The sequence below is a fragment of the Drosophila eugracilis genome, unplaced genomic scaffold (genome assembly GCF_018153835.1).
Source record: "Drosophila eugracilis isolate 14026-0451.02 unplaced genomic scaffold, ASM1815383v1 contig_2167, whole genome shotgun sequence".
Lineage (NCBI taxonomy): Eukaryota > Metazoa > Arthropoda > Insecta > Diptera > Drosophilidae > Drosophila > Drosophila eugracilis.
In genome coordinates this window covers 1332174-1349070 of record NW_024573052.1, presented here as the reverse complement: position 1 = coordinate 1349070, position 16897 = coordinate 1332174, and the positions used below count along the sequence as shown (strand labels likewise).

Sequence of the window (16897 nt, the reverse complement as noted above, 5' to 3'; positions counted from 1 at the left end):
CCGTGGCGAAAAAATCGCTATATCGATGCATACATCGATAGTTGAGCACACCACTATACAATGTATGGCTGGCTGAGTATCGATATCGTTGATCGTGGTTAGTCCAGCTCTAGTAACGTAACCAATGAAATAAATAATAATAACAATACATAACAAAAGAATGCGTGTCGGTCAGTTGCTCCGGTTCCGAAGCACTGCTTTCCGGAGCTCCACGGCTCGACAAGAGTATGTTCCACGCCATAAGCCCGCCGTTGAGGATGATATTAAACGACTGGAGGACTTCCTACTGTCCAAACCAAATATATTGGTTCTGACGGGCGCTGGAATCTCGACGGAATCGGGTGAGTTTCCAAAGTATATAGTATATATTTGAAGTTGTGCTGATTGTAATACAAAATATATTTCAGGCATTCCCGACTACCGATCCGAAGGCGTGGGACTCTACGCCCGGTCCAATCACAAACCTGTACAGCACATGGAGTTCGTCAAATCATCTGCGGTGCGCAAACGATACTGGGCCAGGAACTTTGTAGGTTGGCCCAAGTTCTCCGCCACACAGCCCAATGCCACCCATCATGCTCTGGCCAGATTCGAGAGGGAACAACGGGTCCAGGCTATTGTCACACAGAATGTGGATCGGCTGCACTCAAAGGCAGGCAGCCGGAATGTGGTGGAGGTCCATGGCAGTGGCTATGTCGTCAAGTGCCTATCCTGCGAATACCGAATCGACAGGCACGAGTTCCAAAGCATACTGGCATCTCTCAATCCGGCCTTCAAGGATGCTCCCGATATGATAAGACCCGATGGCGATGTGGAGATTCCTCTAGAGTATATAGAGAACTTCCGGATACCCGAGTGCACGCAATGCGGTGGCGACTTGAAGCCTGAGATTGTCTTCTTCGGAGATTCTGTGCCGAGGCACCGCCTGGATACCATTGCTGGTATGGTCTACAATAGCGATGGCCTACTGGTTCTGGGATCTAGTCTCCTTGTATTCTCTGGCTATCGTGTTGTTTTGCAGATGAAGGACCTCAAGCTGCCGGTGGCAATAGTCAATATAGGCGACACGCGCGCCGATCATCTGGCCGACATCAAGATCTCCGCCAAGTGCGGCGATGTGATACCCAAATTGTTTGACTTCCGCTCGAAAAAGGACAGCTAATCCTGGCTTTTGTTGTTATATATAAATTTGTTATTAGATTTTCCAATAAATTTCTGTAATGGAAAATCAAAGGTTATTCTGAATCTTTTAAACTTTAATTTTTCTCGGCTAAAATGATTGTAAATTAACCGCCAAAAACTGAGTGGTGTGGCAACTCTAATTTAATATTTTAAAGCAGTTGGCATTGTTGGCGATGGTCCTGTTATTGTATTTTCGTCTTTGGGTAATTCTCGCGCAGGCTTCTGGAGAAAAACACAATGGAAGACGCACTGACACGCTTTCCCGGAAAAGGGTTCGCTCATCCTCCCGGCATGTTGACGTCCTCCACACCACCAAGTCCTCTCTCAATGGCTCGTGCGCTGAAATTCCAGCACATCTCAACGGAAACCGTAAGAAGGTAAGTGGTGGGAGGGGGGTTTGGTCGTTGTGCTATGCGCACTTTCGTTGTTACCGGTACGCTCCCGTTCAATGTTTTTGTTTTTGCTCCAACCTGCTGCTCTCTTTGCTCCATATAAATGAACCGCAATTGAGGCATCTCCCGCTTGCAAGCATACAAACACAATCACACAGACAGTGACACTTTTCACACGCTGTCCATTACCCCTTCCAATGAGCCCCGCTCCTGCTCGTCATATAACTGATGGAAGGAGGAAGATGCGTAGGCTGTGGCACAATGGGCAAAAGTAATAGATTACAGGTTAGCATTTTACGGTAACCTTGAAGGCTGTAATTCCTGATTTAAGATCAAACGAAATTGTATATTGATTGTTAAAAATTGCATTTTTTTGCGTCAAAAAGTATGCTATATAATTCACAATCAAAGTTACCATTTTCACATTGAGCTAAAAACTCCTCAAGTTTTATAATTTGATATTTAAAGTACTTGTGTCCACCTGCATATAGTAACTGTACTCCTTTTGCCCACCACTTGACTTCCTACCCTACTTTTTTCAACGTCGCGGATTCCGGGATTTGCGATAAAGGCGTACTCAAAACTGGAAACTTTTGCGAACAAAGGCAATTAGAATCCGGTCAAGTGCGTTGTAGTTGTAGTGCAAGTACCGTTCGACAACCACCGTTAGCCGGCATCGTTTTGCGGCGCTCTCTTCTTTGGGCTTTTGCTTTCTTGCTCTCCCGCTCTCGCAGTCTATAGCTGGCGCTCTCTCGTTTTGAGAGGCTGTGGCGCAACTCAATTCGATGTGGGTTCCGAGTTCAAACTCGGTCTTCTTCATTCTAGAATTAAGTGCCGCCGCAGCAGGAGTCGCAGTTAGTCGGCTACATAAATGAAAATCGAGCACAAGTCCGTGCTTTCACCGAGCAGCCGGAACAATAAGCGACGGAGTCGGAAACCGGAACACGAACCGTAACCGTTGAATTTTTTTATGTGTGTTATTCAGAGTTATTCAGTGTTAACGGTTAAAAAGTTATTAAACAATATACATATTTTATAGGAATTTGGAGTTCGTTAGTTGTTTATTATAATTACAGTTAAATCTTAATTTTGTTATTCGCGAAAAGAAATTCCCAGCTTTACCGTTACTTTTCCCCCACTCCTTTTCCCCTTCAAAACCTCCTACTTGCTACTACGCACTTTCACACACTTACGCACTTTGATTGCAAAAAAAGTCAAATGCGCAGCAAACAGCTCTGCCACGCCCCTTCCAAAAACGCCCACGTCCTGCAGAGAAAGAGAGAGAGGACGAGTGCAGAAGGAGCAGAGAGAGAGAGAGCGGGATGCTGTGCGTATGCGTGTTTTTGACACTTCCTTGTGCATTTTAGGGATACACACAATGTGCGTGTGCAGTGAAATCAAGCGAGAAGCCAAAAATCACCAGCTAAATAACTTGCAAATTTAAAAATCATAAAACTTGAACACAAAAAAGAGGCACGAAAATAAGCGAAACACGCAGTTAAAATCCAACCAACGCCAGAGGGCGCCCCTGCAGGCGTGTGACTGTGTTTTTGTGTGAAGGAATTTCTTGAAACGATAAAGGGAAGAGCTAGAGAGAGAGTGAGTGAGTGAGAAGAGGGGTAGTCCCGTGCAGGCAGGACGACCAGTGTGCGAGCGAGATGGATAGCTCGCCGGATCTGTCGCTGAAATTGCGACGCGGTTCTAGCGATTCGCGGGATAACTTCTACATGGACTTTGCCCAGGGTATCGATTCCGATATCGAGGAAGTGGATAACACGGCCAATCCGGAAGCCGTGGAAGTTCCGCCGCCACCGCTGCCAACAGTATCGTTGGCCGAGGAGGTCCTGCTTCTGGTGGCACCACCGCCACCGCCCTCTTTACTGGGTCAACCACTGCCCACGCTAACGGAAACAGATGATATTCCACCCACGCCTACGCCGCCGCCACATCAAAAGGACGACGATGAGGTAGAGGAGGAGGACGAACCGGAGGAGCAGGAAGATCTAGATCAAGGACAAGCTGTAAGAGCTGTGGCTTCGCCGCCGGGCTCACCCATAAATTCAGTCCTGGAACTGGAGCTAATACCACCTCCTCCACTATCGCCGCTGGAGGATGTCGGTATTCGTACAGATGACGTTGGTGAGGGCGAGTACCCCGAAGATGCTGAGGACTTAGGGGCCATTCCGCCACCACAGGAAATGCTGGATATTGAAAGCAATCCAGAAGACGATGAGCAGGAAGCATCTCAGGAAGAAAACCCTAAGGACGAAGATGAAGAGGAGGACGAAGACAAGTCCACACCACCGCCACCTCTACCACCGCTCCCCTCTAATCTCTCCTATGTTCAGGGTCATAGTCTAGGCCAGGTAACCCCGCCCCTGACCAAGTCGCCATCCAACTCGCCCTCACCGCCCGTGACACCACCACCCTGCCCGGAACTTAACATCAGCCGGATGGTATCGCCGCCTGCCCAGCACATCAGCCAGATACCCCCACTTACGCCCTCTGATGAAAGCGAGGGTGAAGCGGAGTCTCAGCCGAACTCGCCGCCACCAAGATTAGGGATGGAGCAGCCACCACAGGAAATGGCTCAAGAAGAGCCCAAGGATCAGCAACCAGAACCCGAACCGGAACCGGAACCTGAACCTGAGCCCGAGCCCGAGGTCTTGAGCGGAGCTCGGGAGGATTACAGTCGCTCATTGGACAATGAAGATGAGTCAACCACCATAACCACACCGCCAAGCAATGGGTATTCCGCCTCCTCTATCATAGCACCTCCTCCCGAGCACTTTGCCGAACTGGAGGAGGACAGAGGCTTTATACCACCACCGCCCTTAGAGCCAGAGCTTGAGGAAGAGGAAGAAGAGGAACTGACAAAGGAAACGGATGAGATATCCGTGGACAGGGAATCGCTGCAGGATCAGGCTGGCGACAGTATCAGTTCACCGCGAGCGGCCAGCATCTTGACGGGATCCATTTCCACATCCATTGGTGCCGGGGCAGGAGGATCACCGAAGCTCGAGAGTCGTGGCCCGAGTCGCAGTGGCAGCCAGCGCTCGCAGCTAAGATCTGGATCACAGCAGGAATCCGTGCCAGGATCCCGGGCTGGCTCTCGCATAGCATCTCGCACAGGATCCGTGGCCTCCGCTCAAGCTTCTGGCGTTCTATCCCCACAGGCCTCTATCAAATCCCAGACCTCCATTCGCTCGCAAGGACATACATCCGTAAGAAGTCCAGCGGGGTCCATTAAGTTCGGATCGCAGCGCGTGCAGAGTCCTCCGGCTGGAGAGGGAGCTCCGGCGATGCCCTCGCCACCACTGATGAGGAGTCCACCACCGGAACTGGCCCGCCAGATGCACAGTCCGCCGAGGATCACGACACCGCCGAGGGTCTGCAGTCCGCCGCTGGTCAGCAGTCCACCAAAACTGGCCGAATCCGCTGCCGCTGCCGTGGGCGTCGCTGCCGTTGTCAAGGAACATATCGGGTGAGTTTTAAATACAATTTGGGTTATTGGAATGATAAGGTAGAAATATCAGGATTGGGTTATCTATATCTTGGTATAAGCTTTCACTTAGCACCCAAGGAAAGCTTAGATTTTCCTTTTAGATTCGCGTAAATTTTAGCTCAACTTGAGATAGAAATCTCTTAGGGCTTCAGGCTAAAGAAACTTTTAGTGCCACAAGAATCCAGGACGTTCCTTGAGACGCGCGTATCTGAACAATCTTGTCGGGCTTCGGATTCCCTCGGGCACTTAATTAATTGCATAATCGTCCTCGGAACGCCGCGCGTCCTTATCCTCAATTTCATCTAACTACGTACGGCGAACTCATTCTCGTCGTCAGCCTCCATTAGTCGCTGCTAATAGCTCAACAAAACTGTTTAACTTGTGTGCTCGTGTTCCCATCGTAACGTTGCTGTTGCCGTTGCCGTTGCCGTTACCGTTGCCGTTACCGTTGCCAGTACCAGTCCCTGGTCCTCCACTTGGCCCTCTGGGTACGCCCCATGTTCCTCCTGCCATGTACTAGTAATGCTCCATCTGCACTCACTTCGCTGCTCCGCTTTGGCGTTGTCTGCCTGCATCCTCCCCGTGTACATTAATTAAACAAACCGTTTCCAGAGCAACACCCTGACAAGTTTCACGCCGTAAACAGACCCCTAAACTGAGAGAAACAAGGGCGTTGCACTGAGAACTAGCAACATAGGTTTCTCTAGTTTCGGGTTAAGAATTAAGAAGTCTTTTCAATACTTTAATAACTTAAAGCAATAAAACTGAATATAGACTAGCACATTGATCTTCAAATCCTTTCCAAGCTATCTCCTTCACTATTGCTAGCCAGCAATTTATTAAACTTCTCGTTCAGTGCAAGGGCCACACGGCGTATACGACATTTGAAGTGCGTATACGCCTGGTCTGCTGCCATGATACACATGTAAAGGTGGGGCTCCAGGGGGAGGGCTTTATGGGTGAACACGGTTTTTGCTTGTAGGTGCTCGATTGGCTTGACATGCACAAATTGTTGCAGCTCAAAAAAAGGAAAAAAAAAGATTGCATAATAACAGGAGGAAAAGCGAGGAGGTGAAAGGTAAAAGGTGAAAAGGATGCCCTGGCAGGTTGTTGTCCTCGGCCATTGCCACACCCATTATTATGGCGCTAAATGCAAGCGGCTCGTCTGCAAATTGCCCCAAGCCGCCGCCTCCGACGCCAAGCCACCCGAAAGACCCCCGGAGAACCACCACAAAATGGGTCAATTGAAAGTTTGTTGTGCCATGTGCTCAGTGGGAACTTTTGTGTTGCCATTGCGGTTTTTACATTTGTCCGAATGCAAGGAGCAGTGCCCATTAATGGACATTTCCAGGCCGGCCTTTATGTCCGGACTGGAAGAGCTGAAAACTACGGATCCGGGTTGAATGCATTCGCACTCATGAATACTTGATGTCTTCCGCCTTTCGAGCCGGAAATTAACTGCTCCAACTGACTGACAGGAAAGCGGATTGATGGTTGTTGATTGAGTCCCGGGTTCTTAGATCGATCTATTTAGTTTGGGTAGCTAGTTATGTCACTGGCCATGTGGGTTTGTGGTACCCAATGGAAGTTATCTAACTTTTTGTTCATCACAAACTCTCCTTAAACGGTTTACTTTGTAAAGATAACAACATATAAATGCCACATTTTGTTTCAAATTGCTCTGTAAACCTATTCAAGAGCTTTCGATAAAAATATATCCTTTTGATTGAAGGATAATCCACTGAAATCCTTTATAACTCCACCACAAATTGCAGCCATGATTGAGAGTAACTTATAGAGTGGCACTCGCCAAAGTGTTTACTGCACCGATCGCATTTGTTTGCCCTCTTTGACTTTGCGGTAGGTGAGGCAACAACAACACACCAGGTGGGGGAGCACGATGAAAGCTTGGCTGGTTCGTCATCTATTTATGCAACAGTCGGGGCAAAAAAAAGGTTGCCATCGTGTCGTCGGGTTAACAACCCCAAATAAAAAAAAAGGACGCCATGAAGTACGCAGCACGCTTTTAGAAATCAGATTACAAGAGCGCTCGAGTGCATAGGGCAGGCATACAATTGCAACGGCTCCTTGTGCATGTTGCATGCACCACTGTCTCGTGTGGATGATTGTGTCCTGATGTCAAGGTTATTTATAAGCCCGAACCTCTCTTTTGGCCTCAACAACAAACGTTGCTATCTCACGGCACTTTGACAAAAGTTCCTGATTATTTCAGAGATGATAGTTTTGGATATCATTTCTTAACTTTTTCATTTGATTAAGGCATTATGTTGATAATAATCTCTAATATATATATACCCTGACATTGAGAAGCTTATGAAAAGTGCCAGATTTTCTCTGCGTGCCGCCTGGCGGCTTCTCGTGATCCCACAGCCACAGATGTCGTAATGATGCCCGGCATTACTTTCGAGTGGCTTGCGATTTGAAAATGCAATGGGGTCTTGCCTCTAGCCGCGATTTGAATGCGAATAAATGATGCGTGCTTGGATCTCATGGATCTGTTGGAACGGGAAGCGTGTGAAGCAGGATGTGGCCCCTCGAAAAGTCCCCCCCCCCCAACCACTCTCTCTTTATTTTCGTTTGTTTTTTTTGGATCCACCTGTCATGCGACATGTGTCATGTGCATGCCGCTCCGCCTTAATTAGACATCCCAATCACGTACTGAAAATATTTCACATTTCCATTAAGCCAGGAAATATACTGGGACTGTGTGAGTGCCGCCAGCTAAAGTACTCGTACATATGCATATGCTCAGATCTCTATATTCACTTATCGGCGGTACAGTACGGTACATCTTGTATCAGGAGTTTTGAAAATAGTTTTGAGGCAAGAAACTACGCAGAAGTTATCACTTTTTAACCTGTTTCAAGTTGCTAATACCTTAGTTTAGCTAAGAGATTATGTTAAGCATAGGTAAAATAGATTTAGAAGCATCTACAACTATGAAACGCACTGTACAATTCGCATTTGTATCCCGATTTGTGCTGTGTCCACTAGACGGCGATTAGTTTCAATTGCCCGCAGCGAATGGCTGGGGACTTTTCATTAAGTTTCTGTTTCGAGTGGGTATTGTTCTTTTTTTTTTTTTTTCGCCAGCTCTATGGGCTTATCTCGATCTGAATCTGAATCTGAATCTGGATCTGGATCTGCCTGGCTATCCCCGTATCTGTCTCGCTATTTGTATCTGTTATTAAGCGCAATTTAGCCGCGCACGCTGTGTCTGCCGGTGGGTGGAAGTGGGTGAAGGTGGGTGTTCCGGAAGGCCAGAGATTCCCCCGGAATCCCAGGGTACTAAAAATAGCAGGTCATCTTCTTGCTGGGTTTAAAGTTCAGTCGAAGGCTAGCAGCGGTCGGCCTGGACACCAAGTTCAATGTATCTGCGGCGGAAATGTCTGGCATCCGATACAATAAATCCCAGCAAACGAGATATATATACACACGTACATCGGATGAATATATAGATGTATATGGTTTGAAGGGGAGACCATTATTTAATTAAGACCTTTGCATGTATTTGTATCTGCAAAACCGGGTGCGGGGCCCAAAAAAGCCAGACCAACGATTCAGTGAGTCCACATCGTTCCGCCAATCCAGCCACGCACACCGCTATATTCGCTAATCCCTACTAATGTCGGCCTTGTCTTCCTCTTCTTCCTCCACCTCCTCGGCTTCCAGTTCAAGCACTGGCACCGCCGAACCACCAGAGCCACCGAAGCCGGAACCAGAGCCGGAGTCAGAGCCCGTGAAGTCACCAATAGCCACTGTTAGCTACCAGGATGAGCAGAAGGCACCTGCCGTGGTCACCAGCCAGCCAAGGTCGCACTTCACGAGCAGCCACCATCACTACCACTTGCCGCACCAGTTCCAGCATCCGCACCACCAGAACCATCACACCCACAGTGTCCGAGTACCCACGCCCACTGTGCCCAGCAGCTATGCCCCGCCCCCCGACAGTGGCAGCAGCAGTTCGCCCGTGGACCGTCGGCGGCTATTTATGGCAGCAGCTCCACCGATTGCAGCCGGTGGCTCTCTTATAGCCACTCCCGCTGAGCCAGCGGTGGCCATATCTCCGGGAAGGGTCTCAGCCCGCTCGGGCTCGCAACATCATGTGACCATCGACGAGTCCAGTTTGCCCAGTCACAAGGGCAACATCCAGGAGACACCAGGGCCCAGTGGCCTGATCATTGGCGGCGGAGATGGCGACGGTGATCGGGATATTGGTGGCGGCGGACCGGACAGCTCAGATCCACCTTCCTCGCCAGGGGGCAGCAGCTCCCAGCCGGCTCTCAGCGGTAGCCAGGCGGATGGGCAGCTGGCCCTGATGTACCACTCGCACCAGCTGACCAACTATCCGGTGCTGCCAGCCATCAAGCGTACTCATCGGCCATCCTTCGTTTACCCGCCGATGCCAAGGGTTAAGGCGTAAGTATCTCATCAAAAGGATTAAAATTTATCAAAGTACTTACAAATTTTTTTATGTGTATTACAGCGGCGATGCCCTGGCCACTCTTTTCTCCGCACTGTATGGCAAATTATTGGTCGTAATGGGCATAGCATTTCCCATGGCAGAGGTTATATCAACCTATATACCACCCTCTTTCTATGAGGTGAGTGTTATGATACTTGGCAGTGAAGGTTTCTGATCAAAAATATTCCCCTTTAGGTGTACTATTTGTACTTGTACATTGGCAGCATGATATTCCTGCTCTTTATGTACGCCACTTTGATATGGGGACGTCCCAAGTTGCCAGTTCCAATTGGTAAGTTTTTAAGAGTCCTCAAAAGGATATCAAGTAATCCAATTTCCTGCACAGCCACTTCTCCGAACAAGTCAACGACGAAGGCCAGTGGGACGGATAGCATGGATGAATCCGATACGGACAGCAACTCTGTACACCACCGACTTCCGCCGGCGATTCCCGTGAGGCGTCCATCGCTTCTCTCGCCACTCGGAAGGCGGGATGCCCACTATGGTAGCTTCTATCTGCGCATGGGCGCCGTCGGTAAGTGTTCACTGTACTGGAAACATTGCTCATCGTAAAACTCACTCCTTCTGTCTTACAGCCTTTGGAATTGGCAGTATGATCTATTCGGGCTTGGAGTTTGGACAGTATTTCGAACTTAATCCGGACACCAAGTGCCACAACGTACTGCTAGCCTTGACCCCGGCCACCCGGATGGCCTTCATCTTCATTCAGATGTACTTCATCTTCCTGAACAACGAGCAGATCAAGGTCTACCGCTACAAGATCATCGCTCGCTTCGGTTTAATGCACATGATTGGAACGAATCTGGCCGTTTGGCTGAATGTCCTCATTCAGGAGACAAAGCACGAGATATTAACATTCTATAATCCGGAGAATCGCACGCTGAGAATTTCGCACAGAATACCGGGTCACTCCAGGGGTCATGCCATCATCCAGCACGATCCGACGGCCCATTTGCGGGTAGCAAGGGGCCTAAAGGGACCCTATCAGATCTTCGAGTGCCGGCGAACGAATATCATTGGAACTCTGGTGCAGGATGCCTCACCCTTCTTGTTCCCCTGCACCATTGAGTATTCGCTGATCTGTGCAGCCATTTTATACGTTATGTGGAGAAGCATCTCCAGGCCGCAAACACCGACGCCCCAGCGTCCGGACATGATTAGTTCGCCGATGAAGCGATCTCCGCACCACTATTCCGTGGACTGCGCCAGGGCCCACAAGGGCTTGTTCGTTGGCATACTCATCCTGGTGCTGACCATCATATCGCTGATCATTTTCTTTGTGCTAATCTCACGGCCCGAGTTCGTGGCCCTGGCCGTTACGGAGGTGACCATCTGTGAGCTGCTTATCTATGGAACGGCCACGATAGCCACTCTGGTCGGGATGATACAGATCCGTCATTTGCAATACGATGCCTACAGGAGTTTCTCCTTGGACGACATCCTCTTGGTTGGCGCTCAAACTGGCTCGTTTCTTTACAACATCTTTACGGTCATTGCCGGGCACTTCACTCTGCGGAGCGATGACATGTTGGTGCCCATCAATGCTCTGGCCTCTATTGTGCAGACCGCCTGCCAGACGATGTTTATTCTGGATGCCAGTCGCCGGCAGGCCGTCAGTCCAGAGCATCTGCGCAAGAAGCCCGGCCGTGAGATTGTTACCTTTATGCTGGTCGTGAATCTGGCCATGTGGGCCATCAGTACGCTGGAGAAATCGCGTGCGGAATCACATCCTATACAGCTGAACTTCTATGGCTTGTGGGCCTGGACCATAATCACGCATGTGTCGATGCCTTTGGCCATATTCTATCGGTTCCATTCGACAGTGTGCCTGTGCGAGATCTGGAAGAGGGCATACAAGCTGAAGCCGACGTACATGTGAGAATTCGCCCGCTCGCGCATCCAGAGCATTGCGCAGCAGCAGCAATTCTGCGAGGATCTCAAGACGAACCTGTCCTACTGCTACTGCTCCACTACGCTGGCTGGCGGCGAGCTGGAAACCGTCGAGGAGGTGGAGAGCGGAGAGAGCAATTCAGCGGAGGATGGAGGTGGACCAGCGCCAGCTGGTGGATCAGCTGGATCAGAGGGAGAAGATGGAGGAGCAGCAGCAGCAGCAGTAGCAGCAGCAGAAGGGCAACCAGGCGGCGACAGCAGCTGTGGACTGAGGGCACCCATTCGGGCTCTGTCGCCGCAATCCCTAAATACGGAAAAGGCCTTCTGTCCGGTTTATGTAATCAACGGCGAATGAGTTTACGCGCACTTTGAGTTCATCGACGCAATCAGCGGCCATGAGCTCAGCTTTGTCTAGGACTTGCATCCGCTGGGCACCACCATACCAATCCACCCACCAACAAACCAAAAACCACATACTTAGGAAACCATCTTCGACAAACCACCAAAAACTAAAACTAAAACATACTACCAAGCGGATGCAAGCGTTGAAAGCCCAAAAAACATATCCTAGAAAAGAACAATTTGAAAGTAAATTTGAACGAAAATTGTATGAAATGAAAAAGGTTAAGCCAAAGCTATGATAAATCAAGGGTTTAGCCCCGTAAGACCCAAAGCAAAGATAAATCAATGAGGAAACTCCAAGCAATGTCATTAGTGCGTATACGCAATAAATTCCCAAGCAATTGTCCCTAGTGCGTATACGCAATATATTAAAAGGTTTACCCTCGTAGCGTTCACTTTCAACCAGAAAATGATCTTTCTAAAAGGAGTTTTTAGATGATGATGAGAAGTTAACAGAATATCCTTTGATCTTGAATGAAAATTTCATGTTTTTAGTTTTAACTTTTTAACCTTTTATGTTAAATTCCAACTGGTTAAAAGTGAGCGAGATGAGGAGTATTGTTGGAAAAAGAAAAACACGTAACCACGTAGATGAATTCATGTTTAGCCCTCACACCTACGATATCAAGTTTGATAAATGTTGGAAGAAAAAGATAGCAATCAGACAGCTGGACAACATTTTATATATTTATATATAGTAACTGACTGAGGATCAGCAAAACGGGTTGTGAATCAACCGCACTACGACGCATGTATGCCGCTAATCAAAACGATCGACAGAATAGAGAGAGGAGATATACCGAATATGTTTAATCTTTAAAGGCGAGTTCTATAAATGATATTTACAAGGATAATTAATCGGCGTTCAAAAATGCAAAATGCTAGACATATTCCAGAGATTTGAGATTGGAGAAAGGAGAAATAAGCGAGAAAGGATAAGAGAAGTCATTAACCCCACCAGAAATCGAGGAACCGCAAAAGTTATTAGACAACACTGTACTACATAGTTGACGGTTTACACAGCCTAGCACCTAAGGATATATACTCACATGCATATGTAGACGTTCCCTCCCCCTTTTAGCCCTACCCATGGATTGTTTGAGACTCCCCCCCTCTTGTTGAGAGCCCTGATTTTAGCGTAGCATTTAAACAGAATTTGTTAACTTTAATTCGAGATGAGAAGACGTTGGGGAGAAGATCTTGTTAGGAACCTTGTTTTTTGCCAGAATAGGTTTTTATGTGATACGTTTGTGCTTGTTCCAGTTCCAGTTCTAGTAATCACTCCCCCCCCCCCATTTCAGTATTATGAAAGCTCAAAAAAGAAAGAAAAACGAAAAAACTGTAGAAGGACAAATCAAGAGATGGCGAAATTGATTCCAATAACATCACTTACTATAAGACGCACAAATCTATTTAAGAAGGTAGCGATATGTCTGTGTTTTTTTTTTTGTCTACCATAATGGTATAAGGTATCTAGGATATACACTCCACTTACACATACGATGCGATATAAATATATATACATATATATATGCGATATATTTTCAATGCCAAAGAGTTCATTACGTAGCCTATGTTGTAATTGCTTTCACGTTGAGTTCCGGTTTTTTGAATCTACTGACTCATCCAATGTATATTCAAAGTTATATTTATGAATGAATGCCAAAAGTAAAACCGAAATCAAAACCAAAAAACCAAGAAAATCTTAAGGAAATACGAAATCTATATATATACATATATATATATATATTAAATTAGTTATTTCAATTTTTATACTCGTACTAAATTTTTAACTAGAATTAACTGTAACTTTGTATGCATTTTTCTTACATGTATTTATTGTACGCCAACTCGGACATCGCACATTCAGCGACCAAAATCAAAATTTAAAATTACATTCTATTTACAGCAGATTGTATTAGACTTTATTGACACTAAGTAGTTATGATGAGCCATCGAACTCATTAGAGGAACTCCTATTCCACGTAGCATCAAAACGGCAAACGAAACGAAACAGCAAAACGGACATTTTATGCAAAAATTCTAAGAAAACAAAAATGCCAAAAAAAAAAAATATATAAAAACAAAACTGAAATATTCAAGTTATAGCCGAAAAAGAAAACTTCATTTGTTCAAAAAGGAAAATCAAAATAAATGTAATAATCGTAATCGTGGGACTCACTTTTAAGCTCCAACTAAGTGGACAACTTTTGATTATTCCGCGACTGTTCTTAAGCATTTCTAAAACTATTTCTCAAGTTTAGGATCTTTTAAGTTTCCTTTTTCAATTTCCAACATCTTTTGGATGTTTTTCCCTACCTTCAAGAAAGGTTTCATTTAGTTTTTTTTCCAATCTTTATAATATCTTCTCAACTTAAGCAGAAGTTAAACGTTTGTTCAGGTATTCCCTAGGAGTACTTGGTTTATTCGTATAGTAAAAGTTGTAGTTTTCACAAAATCTTAAACTCTGTCATCAAAGACATTCTTAAACTTCTGATAATTCAGATACATAAACTTTGATTCCTGGTTCAAGGAACATTTTCAACATCTTGGAAACTTCTTCCCATGGTACTCAACCAATACAACTTGACTAAGCCTAGGAAAAGCAATTTGTATTAAGTGTTACAAGTATTTATATGTATTTACAATAATGGCTATGAAGATAAAAGTTAAAACACAAAGTAAAACTAGTCGTGAATGTTCTGTGTTCCCCGAAAACATAATACACCACCAGCCCTGTACACCCAAAAAGAAAAACTATATATTGACTATAAAAGAGCAGTAAATATGCAATAAATATGAATAATAAATTGAAACGTAATTCGATTACAATGGCGTTGTTTCTCTGTAGATATATGTATCTATGTGGGTCATGCGAAGTTTAATAATGCTCTACATAGCATTAAGAAGTGCGCTTTTTGGAGCCTCAGGGTGGGGTTTTCAAGTGGGTGCAGGGTGGTGGTTGCTTCTAAGGGGCTCTGCAAGGAGAACTCTTTTTGCGAGCTACGTTTTCTGAGACTGGGGAATAGGCGCAATAGCAAATACAGATACACAGATACAGATACAGAACTGGCTAGGATGTATCTATGGGTTTGTGCTGCTCCTCCTGTTTCCCCATTTCTGCATCCCTTAGAGCGAGATGGCCTTAGAAATTCCCCCAAACAGCTCTCAAGCTACCTCTCTCTTTCTATGGGACCCTTTGTGGATGCTGTTTCCCCTGACTTGAACTGCAATCTGTGGATGCCATGTACCATATATATATATATATCCTTGGGTATATACACGTACCAACTGGTTACCCGGGATTGGAACCACGCCCTGGCCAACCGAGCTGGCCGAAAACTAGGTTAGCGCTCAAATACATGATTACACACACACACACACACACGCTAAAAGGAGGAAAATAAGAAGATTTTTTGATACAGAAAAAGGGTAAAGCCGGAACTTCTCTTCTTCTCTTGCCAGTGGAAATATTTTACAATTTCCATTTACCAAGGGATAGCTATATGCCTCTTTTGAAGAATTTTCCAAACCGGATTTAGTCTTAATTCAATTAACTAATTTGTGGGGTGTTCGTGTTTTGGTTTTTTTCTATGGGCACGCCTGCAATTAGATACAAATGCGAGCGGCTTACATACATAAATGCACCCTGTTTGGCGGCAAAACTGAGGCCCAGAGGTGAATGTCCTTTGCCAGGACTCGACGCATGCGCTGCTCCTGTTCAGAAGGGGACAGCCGCCCCCTTTTCGCACTCTGTGCCACCCAAAGAAAAGCGTAGTAGAGGCACCCCTCGTACCACCTCACCATCAAAAACTCTTGTATGCATCTTTGGTGGCACGATTGTTGGCTCTACTTCGACCCGTGTCACACCTTTTTGGCCCATTAGCGTCTTTTGCTGCATAAGTATGTACATATATGTATATGTATGCAGCCCCCTGGGGAGGCTTCTTCTGCCTTAAAGCCAGCCAGTTCCGATGGCGATAATCTGATTACGCCGCTGGCCATAAAAGGACACCCGGGGAAGTCGTCTTTTCAGGGGTAGGCGGAAGGCAAGGTTCCCGTTCATTAAATAGAATGCAGGTTTTCCTAATTCCCTAATTGCTAAGGCCTTGAGGAAACCGGAGCAGGCGAGGGGAATATTTACTTGACTGAAAATTAATTGCGACTCTTCACGAATGTGTATTCTGGAGATGCAGCTATTATGTTTAAGATACTTTGTTTAATCTGAGGAGATTCTCTTTGTAAAGGTCAAACTAATTTATTCTAAAAGCAGGAGATAATGAGATGTCTTAAGTTATGTTGAACTGATAAAATAAAGCGAAAGGTTATCATCTTTCTTATAAGTTTGCGTCTTAATGATGAACGCCCTTGTTTAAGCCACATTTCCCATACATTTCGGCCATAATATCCATTTCAGTGCAGTGAATAAGCCAAAAGAAAAAGCTACAAAAATAAGAAATTACAAAAATCGTAAAATAATAAACCCTAACATGCATTATTGCCAATATTTACAGAAATATTTTTTTTTCTTAAATTAACAAAATAACATTTCAGCCTACGAATTCGAAAAACCACAGAAGCTATTAAAAGCAACAACAAACGATATTCGAACAGAAGCAACAGACGGCGTATGCCCGCTAATAACGTAAAAACCTACGATATGCGAAAGCAACCTCTGCCGGTTTCGCTGCTTTCTGGCTTTCGCTTTACACGCTGTCCGCTGCTAATGCTTTGATTCTGCTACTGTTGGTGTTGCAGTTGCTTTTACGTTTGCATTGCGGTGTTCAGTGTTAATAGCTTTGCGTTGGTTGTTGGGAATTTCAGTCAGAAGCGAACTTTTCAAAAACCAAAATCAAACGCAACGGAAAGAGATAGAGAAAGGAAACTTCGCTGGTTCTAACAGAAATGTTAAGATACGGCGGCTAGCTAACAGCGGCAGAGGCAGAAACCGTACCGCTGCCGCTGCTCTGCTACTGTTAGGAACGATTTTGGTGGCAACGCAGTCGGCGTCTTGGCTTC

The 16897-nt window shown here is 46.0% G+C and overlaps 2 protein-coding genes across 2 annotated transcripts; both read left to right on the top strand.

Annotated features, from left to right (window-relative positions):
• Positions 1-63: 63 nt before the first annotated feature.
• On the top strand, positions 64-1238 carry LOC108103697 (NAD-dependent protein deacylase Sirt4). Its single transcript, XM_017209293.1, has 2 exons — positions 64-341; positions 408-1238. The coding sequence occupies exons 1-2, from the start codon at positions 161-163 to the stop codon at positions 1160-1162; spliced, it is 936 nt and encodes a 311-aa protein (XP_017064782.1). The 5' UTR covers positions 64-160; the 3' UTR covers positions 1163-1238.
• Positions 1239-2416: 1178 nt separating this feature from the next.
• On the top strand, positions 2417-14828 carry LOC108103699 (proton channel OtopLc). The gene is made up of 6 exons (XM_017209295.2): positions 2417-5058; positions 8773-9519; positions 9587-9704; positions 9761-9857; positions 9912-10100; positions 10162-14828. The coding sequence occupies exons 1-6, from the start codon at positions 3233-3235 to the stop codon at positions 11463-11465; spliced, it is 4281 nt and encodes a 1426-aa protein (XP_017064784.1). The 5' UTR covers positions 2417-3232; the 3' UTR covers positions 11466-14828.
• The last annotated feature ends 2069 nt before the right edge of the window (positions 14829-16897 follow it).